Source organism: Nanorana parkeri, unplaced genomic scaffold, assembly GCF_000935625.1.
Source record: "Nanorana parkeri isolate BGI_ZX_2015 unplaced genomic scaffold, ASM93562v1 scaffold87, whole genome shotgun sequence".
Classification (NCBI taxonomy): Eukaryota; Metazoa; Chordata; class Amphibia; order Anura; family Dicroglossidae; genus Nanorana; species Nanorana parkeri.
The window spans coordinates 1,041,072-1,049,459 of record NW_017306355.1 but is presented as its reverse complement, the minus strand read 5'-3'; the positions used below and the strand labels follow the sequence as shown (position 1 = coordinate 1,049,459).

The 8,388-nt window shown below is 42.7% G+C and overlaps 1 protein-coding gene across 1 annotated transcript in view; it reads right to left on the bottom strand.

The window, feature by feature from the left end:
• Positions 1-8,388, bottom strand: part of NSD1 (nuclear receptor binding SET domain protein 1) — a 56,357-nt gene that overhangs the window by 26,067 nt on the left and 21,902 nt on the right. The window contains exons 6-8 of the mRNA XM_018552384.1: positions 3,707-3,828; positions 2,150-2,351; positions 1,689-1,813 (exon numbers count right to left, since the gene is read on the bottom strand). Coding sequence (XP_018407886.1) covers positions 1,689-1,813; positions 2,150-2,351; positions 3,707-3,828 — 449 coding nt within the window. The remainder of the gene's footprint in view (positions 1-1,688; positions 1,814-2,149; positions 2,352-3,706; positions 3,829-8,388) is intronic.

The following is an 8,388-nucleotide window of genomic DNA, read 5'->3' as shown; positions in this document are numbered from 1 at the left end:
CCCCCAAGCTTTCTGATTGGACGGGAAGCTGGCCAATCAGGAAGCAAGTCATTACCCGCCCCCCGGCTTCCTGATTGGCCAGAAAGCAGACTCCATGCTTCATCGTCAACTGGTGGAGAGGGAGCATGGAGTTGCCTTCCCGGCTAATCAGGAAGCCGGGCGGCGAGTCATTAGAAGCCACCCGGCTTTCTAATGGGACTTTCCGTATCGATATTGGCGAGTACTGGAAAAAAAAATAAATAAAAAAAAGATATCGGTACTCATACTCTATACCGAAAAAATGGTATCGGTGCAACCCTAATATTAACCAATAAAAGCAGTGTACAAGATCTGGACCTTACATATGTGCAATATTTAGACCTATAAATCAATTGTGGTGTGTCAGATATATTTTTAACTGTGGGCCATAGCAATTATAATCTTCATTTATCATTCTTATACATGCTTGGGAAGGGAGTGTGCATGTGGTCTTTGATAGACACACATACAGCAATTTTATTGTAATGTATTCTTACAGCTACTTGTAGATTCATGGTGGATAATGGAAATCCTGGAAGTCTCTCCAGTTAGTCAGTGAGAGCGGGTATTCCCAGTTCATCAAGTGTACTAAGGTTATCGCTGCAGCAGTCCTGCAATTGGACCCATCTGTGTTCCAGTTCGCACAGTATATCTGGGGACTACTTGCCGAGTTAAGGAACCAGAGCTGTGGCAGTTCCCTATCCTAGTCTCTGAAGACTCACTATTGTGAGTCAGAGGCGTAACTAGAAACTTCAGGGCCCCGGTGCAAGAAACCATGATGGGCCCCCCAACGGCAATGGCACCGCATGGTTAACAGGAGGACTGGCGGGTTCCCCAGCATGCGCGGCACCTCAGGCAGCCGCTTGTTTAAAATGTTAGTGCCGGTGTTCTGTCAAGACCCAGTATCTGAATTTACGTACAGACAGGATTAACGAGGAAACCAGCATCTATTTACAAAGTACCGTTAATAATATGCCATCCATGGCAGTAAATGATGGATAGCAGTAAATTATGGATGGAATAATATTAAGTCACAATTAACGATTTAAACTAAATACTTTGTGAATAAATCCCGGTTTCCTCGATAATATTGGTCTGTGCGCAAGCGCAGATGCCGAGATCGGCAGGTTCGACTACATCAGCGTTCGACAGAACACCGGTATCTGCGTTTAGTGTTGGGGTCTCATTCCTCAATTCCCCCAATCAAGTAGATGGACAGCTGCTAGAGACTCTGCTGTCCTTTGTGATCAGGAAAGACAGTATAATAAAAGTCAGCTATGCAGAATACCACCAGCACCCCCCACCCCACTATAATGCATTGCTGGGACTTGTAGTCCTACATAGTTGGTGCTATTCTGCATTGCTGTATAATCATCATACAGCAATGCAGAATACCACCAGCTATGCGGGACTACAAGTCCCAGCAATACATTATAATAAAAGTCAGCACTACAGAATATCACAAGCATTATCTGTACTGCTTACTAGCTGAAGGAAAGGTAACAATTTTCAAAGGAAACCATTTAGAGACAAAGACACAGAGGGAGAACAAAGCAAAAACAGTAGGAAGAACTACTGTTCAAAGAGCAAGGTGGGAATAACTGACTGACACAGCAACCATCACAATGACATCCTCAGTCTAAGCATTGTATACATTTGAAGATAATCACCTTAGCTTTAGGGAAAATTGCCTCCTCCTCCTCCTCTTCCTCTTTAATGCCAAGTTGAGCATCCAGGTCATCAAAGTCACACACTCTTGGAATAAGTTTACTTTTGCGTCTATTTCCACAGTTTGCTTTATTTACAAAGAAAGAATGGTTACAAGTAGAAAATAAGCAATATCACCACCAGGATTACAATGTTGACCACAGATCACGTGGTAATTAAGTCTGTCCAGTGCTCCATTTTAAATGAATGAAAAGAAAACACCCAATCTAACAGCACAATAGAGCACGCCATCTAAACCTAATATTTCCACCTTAATTATAATTAGTTACAGACCTACAGTATAAGCTGCTATCTGGTACTCTAGTAATGCAAAACATATCCAATACTGAAAATTTAAAAAAAAAATGTTCCCGAGAGGGTCTGGGAAAACAAAACCATCAGAGTATTGAAGAATGATCCTCACCTGGCTTGACTGGAGAAGGAGTAGTGCAGCAATCCGATTCCTCAATAGGTTCCGTTTTTATGGTAACTTGGCTAGCCATTCTAGAAAACTTGCCATCTTTCGAATCTCCACTTGAGTGTGAAAGTTTAGTGCTCTTATCAGCAGGCTCACTCCATGTTTTATTAGGGTGACCCAGCTTGGCTTTCTCTTTGGTGAGTTCATGCTGTCATAAAAACACAGTTGAAAACAAACTTGGTATGCAAATACTTAAAAACATTGCAATCACTGTGACGCATTACTAAAGTTGGCCATATACAAAGATCTGTCCCATTCAGCAGGCATGCTGCATGAGAAACATTACTTGATCCCCCACATCAAAAACTAAAGAATGTGAATGGAGCAAACTCCCCTGCCAGCTATTCTATTCTGATTCTGTATTCAGCCAATTGGCTGCAATATTTCCATCGGGCTCCTTTGACAAAAGGAGACTACAGAAAAAAAAATTAAAAAATTATAAAAAACACAAAATCGCTGATTGAATTTAGTCTGAATTAGCAGGAAACCATTGAAATTTATATTCGACTGGCTACATTTTTTTATCCTAAAACATTAATGTACATTGATGAGTTCAATTACAGTAAGCTAAATCGCATGTATTATCCAGTACATAAAAGAAATGTCCCTTTATTGGTAAGCGTCTTTCTTGGCCAGAGGATCCCCATTTTTTAAATCAAAGTTGATATAATAGGTAATGTTTAGTATGATGGACCAGTACAACATACAAAAGAAACTATAGCGCATTCTCGTTAAGTCTAAACAGACTTTGATAAAAGAAAATTGCATTTATGCAATTTTGATAATAGTATTTCCCAATTCAATACACAGATTTGTGTGAGCTCCTTCTAATGGCTAGGATGGACACTGCAAATCAGTACCCTGGCTAAATGACTGAAGTTACAGAAAAAGCCACCAAGAGACTGCATTTTTAAGTCAGGGAAGTCTGAATTCCCATCCTGCATACTTGCTGCAGGTCATCGACTCACTAGGTTGTGAGATCAAGATGGTAGCTCTTGAAACTGCATCTTTAAAGGACACTTGTTAGGAGAGAAACATGGAGGCAGTCATGGCTAATCTCTCCTGAAAATTGTTAGATGCCTGCCTCCCATTTCAACCTGTTTGCTTTCATATTGGCTTGAGCAGGAACAAGTCTACAGACTATTGATTTTTTTCAGCACATTTGATCTGCATATTGGTTGTTGGTCATTGACTTGATTGCCACCAATAGTCAAACTTACCAACTATAGCATTTACAGGGCAGCACAAGTCCACATAGGTCTCATAAAAGCTTTATGTTATAAAGGAAGCAATGACAGCTCCCATACTTTTATCATTGATTCCTGGCTTGCTGTTGGCACTGTGACAAAGGAAAATGCATACATGTAAAGTAACTAAGCCTAGTGATGAATACGGCACAGCCAAGTTTGCAATTAAACTAGGTTTCTTTTTTTTTTAAATCTTTGCTATCATGGCCTGTACCATTACTTTACACAGGGAACATATGGCAACAGATTTGCTTACCTGTGAAGAAGCTGCAGGCTGTCTGCAGTTCCTTTTCTTTGGGGCACCGGACGTCCAGTGTTCATCTGCACAGTTCCTGCCTCTTTTTCTAGATCTCTTGTATTTCTTACTCCAGTTAGCTCCTAGTGATAAAGGAAATTAACGTTACATGTATATGAGTTATGGGGATGTTAAAAAACACAAGTAAAGCTATCCTACAGACTAAAAATGACAAAGGGCAAACAATGATGCCATTAAAATATGACATTTTAGTCAAGTGCAACTCTTAGTGTGATGATGTTAAAACTAAAACATGGCAATAATTTTGCCAATAAAGCTTAAGCATCTAAAAGCCAAAAACAACACTTTAATATATAGCAGCTTAAAAGTTGTTAGGGTTGCTGCATTACTTTATAGGTGTTTTTCCCATTTCACTCGGTAATTCTGCAAACAACATTTTCTGTCCCTTCAGGTCATGGCTGCAAACCAAAGCAGGACATCAAACAGGTCTTCCTCTCCATTACATATAGAATTAGTCGCTTAGACAATTTAGAATTTTTTAATGTTTCCGCTCACAGAAGTGACAAGGACACTGCCTTTCTGGAACGATCAACATGTATTTAATGTACTTACAGAAAAAGTTTGTAAGTCTGAAAAAAAACCAAACAGCTAATGCAGCCACCATATCAAAAGGGACTGGCAAGATGCAAAATAGGATTTAACTTACCTGTAAAATATTTTTCTTAAAGTACATCACAGGACAAAGGGTTACCCAATTCATAGACCAATGGGTTATGCACCACTTTCAGGGGATTGGACACTGGCAAAGCCCTGCATAACTCCTCCTACTCCCAAGCATGCTTTCAGTTTTGTAACAAGCAATACAGGAGAGATCATAAACACAGAGGGAATGTGCCTTTCATGTACTTCAAGAAAAAATGATTTTACAGGCAAGTCAAAAATCCTATTTTCCTTACCATACATCACAGGACACAGGGTTGGCTAGTTTTTAGACCAATGGGACATCCACAAGCAACACAACAAAATGGCCAACAGGCTAAACCAAAGCCCAATGCAGGCAGGCTCAAGAGGCACCAATACTTTTGGTAGAACATGTTTTTACCAGAAAAGGGGAATCTTCCCCTTAAGGTCACATGCCTAAGTCATGAGTTGGTGAATCCAACTAGCAACAATGGAACAAAAACAGTCTGCCCCTTCAGCGAACCTTCAGGCAGGACCGAGGGAGCCAACCGTAGAGAGTCCCACAGCATAAACCACATCCACGTAATGGGGAGCAATCTCCTTGGGGTGCCTAGGATCAGGACAGAGAGAAGGTAAAACAATGTTCTGGTTAAAGTGGAAGGAAGAAACCCCCTTGGGTGAAAAGGAGACCGAAGGCCTATGAACAACCTTATCCCTGTGTAGCACAAAGCTCAGCTTCTTACAGAATAAGGTCACCAACTAAGAAACCATTGGGACAAAAGTAATAAACAAGGAAGGCAACCTTATGGGTAACGACAGGGAGAAGAATGCCCATGATAGACTGGAGCAGTGGTTTAAGTTGAGGTCCCATGAAGTAAAAGAAAAATGCACAGGTGGGCAGCCCATGCACAAAAGGGATAACCAAGGAACTCTCGCCAGAACCACCAAAGTCAAGATAAGACACTTCTTAGCAGTTAAAGTCAAAGCCTGGTCCAGACAAGACTGGGGGAAGAACAGAATTCATCTCATGAAGTACTTTGTAGGGTGAAACTGTCATGCCTTGCAACAGGTATGTTTTCCAAGTGCAATAGTAGACCTTCTGGGAAGTCTACTTTTCAAGAACATAAAGATGACTGAATCCAAAAGACCCATGTCCTTCAGGACCTGGGCCTCAACAGCCATGCAGTTAAAATTATTTAACCTTGAAACAGAGTGGAAGACCGGTCCTTAAGATAACAGATCTGGGACTATCTGGAAGAGGACATGGGTCGTCTTCTAGAAGCTTGACAATGTCTTAGAACCACGCTCTCCTGGGCCAGATAGGGGCAACAAGGATCAGTGGAATGCCATACACCATCAACCGGCAAAGAAAGTGAGGAAGACGTTTAGGAGGGGGAGAAAGCATAAATCATGCTGAACTGATACACATTCACTAAAGCTTCCACTGTAAGGATCCAAGGTGCTGGAGAAAAATCCTTCCAGTTTATTGTTGAACCTGGAGGCCAGGAAGTTCACATGCAGCGTCCTCGGACTGACACACAGAGCTTGAAAGTGGGTGTAGACACAATTCTCTGGGATCCAGATGTTGACAGCTGAGAAGTCTGACTACCAATGTTTCACTCCTGGATTGTGTACTGCGGACAGGGCAGGAAGGTGAAGTTTAGACTAAAATCAGTGATGCTTCTCTTTGAGCTGCATGACTTCTGATGCCCACTTGATGGTGGATGTACACCAATGCCATGGTGTTGTCTGAATGCACTCTGACCAGTGGTCTAGGAGGTCCAGTGCTAAAGGGATAGCCCAATTGACCTGAGCTCCAGTGCACGGATTGGGAGCGGAGCTTCCCTCAACAGTGGCTCCCGAGGGAATCCAGGATTCCTCCCCAGCCTAACATGTTGTCCATTGTCAGTACCTTCCAGACCATTGTGATTAAGGATTTTCCTGAAAAATCAAATTTTCCTGTAAATCAAGCACTGCAGCGCCATACTACTTCTATTGGTCAGACACATGGATGTGTAAATCCAGAGACTGAGTCTGTTTGTACCAGAATGGTAGACTGCCTAGAAGGAGAGCAGAGGCAAACAGTGGGGGAAACCCACAAAGCCCCCACCTGGGAGCAGAGGGAGGGGAGCAGGATACCCGAGACAGGGCAGTGTACAGGACTAGGCCCAGGTACTACAAGCGACAAGGAGGGATCCCGTGCATACTTCTGGATGTTCAGAATCTAGCCCAAGCTGTGCACCGTCTGCTGGACATTAGCTGACAACATTTGAGCTGACTGCCCTGGTAGGAAAGTTGTTCTGTAGGGCAAAGACAGAGGTTACCAATTCCGATAAATACGGCTACTGCTGCACTTAAGGCTCCATTCACATATATAATTTTTGCCATTCCTGCAAGGTTTTCCTAAGACTAGCCATCCAGACACCAGAAAAGACTTGATAGAAGATCAGAAAGAAAAAAAAAAAAACTCTGTAAAAGAATTCCCTCAAAGCAGAGAGAAACATCCATCACCCAAGTACATATTGGAAGTGGAAGAGGTAACACAGGGCTAGGTTTTCAACTTTACCAGCATCTAATCGCCTTGAGGTGGCGCATAACCCTTTGGTTCTAGAAGCCAACCTTGTGTGCTGTGATTTACTATAAAGAAATCAAATGTTTGTTCTTAGGTTCAGTCATGCTTTAACACAATATAACCCAAAGCAATCAGTCTTAAGACAGGTAAAAAAAAAAAAAGTAGCTGCAGAAGGACTGCACACATTCTAGAACATGAAGACTAGAACTCAGATGTACAGGTACGATCCAGTCACCATCAGCAGAGATGCAAGCAAGGTGCATGTCAAAAACCCCTGTAATGGTCGTATCAGGAAAATGGTGGCAAGGTTTTCAAACCCATCTGATTATTTGCTTTAGGATGCCTTGTGGATGCTACCAGTGTGTGTAAAAAGCTCAGACACAAAATCATCAACTGATCCACCCGAAAAAGGGCTGGGTTGGGAGAATGTCCACTTTTTTTTATATATTGTGCCTATAGACAACTTACAGGAGTTTTCATTGCATAACAATGGAGCTTGTGTTCTACTTCAATCAACATGCAACTTGGATTGCAGAAGGATTCAGTGTAGAAATGTGTGTAATTGCTGACTACCACCATGCGATATAGAGCATGGAGCCACACACACAGAAGAGGTTTTTTTGTCAGCCTGTTCACTGTCCCCCGCCGCAATCAGCTCTGCCGTTCTCCTCCCCGCTGGTGCGCTGGCTGCAGCGGCCTGTGTCCCCTTCATGCCCTGCTGCTCTTCCTGCCCATATTCACAAAAGGTAGTTGGGAATTGGACACAGATCGCTGCAGCCGGCATCCATTGGGGAAGAGAGACTGTCTGCCACTTTGCCCTGCAATACCCCCGCCTTCCGATCAACTGCCCCCCTTTCCCCACCCATGCCCCCTATTCCCATGAACTGCCAGCACTAGCAAGCCAGTGACAAGTGTCCCAGCCAGCAGCTGGGAGCAATAGCCAGCCTATTTTAAACTGCAATAGCCGACTGGCTATTGCACCCACCAACTGCCTGTTGTCAATCAGCAGGGGACGACCTGAAGTCTAATAGACCCCTAATGTCCCTTAAAGAGAAGCTGTCACCGCCAATGTGCTATCACATAGGGGGCTTGTGATGGAGATGCAATACAATAAAAATGATAGAAAATGTCAGAAATCGGTATAATATTCTATACAAAAATCTCAGACCAAACATTGTCCTAGCCACAACAAGAAATTAGAAACTTTCATAATGGATCCCAGTGCCATAGGAAATAAACTTGCAAACCTTACGCAAGAGATGCCCTACCAAGATCTTGTTACCAAGTGGTGTTGCAGGACATTTTTGGGGTTCCTAGATAACCAAACCTACCATTTATTCAATTCCAATGCTCTACAAATAACTACGTTTACAGAACAATGGTACATGTTGTAGTTGGAAGGGGGGGGGGGGGGGAATTAAAGACCTCT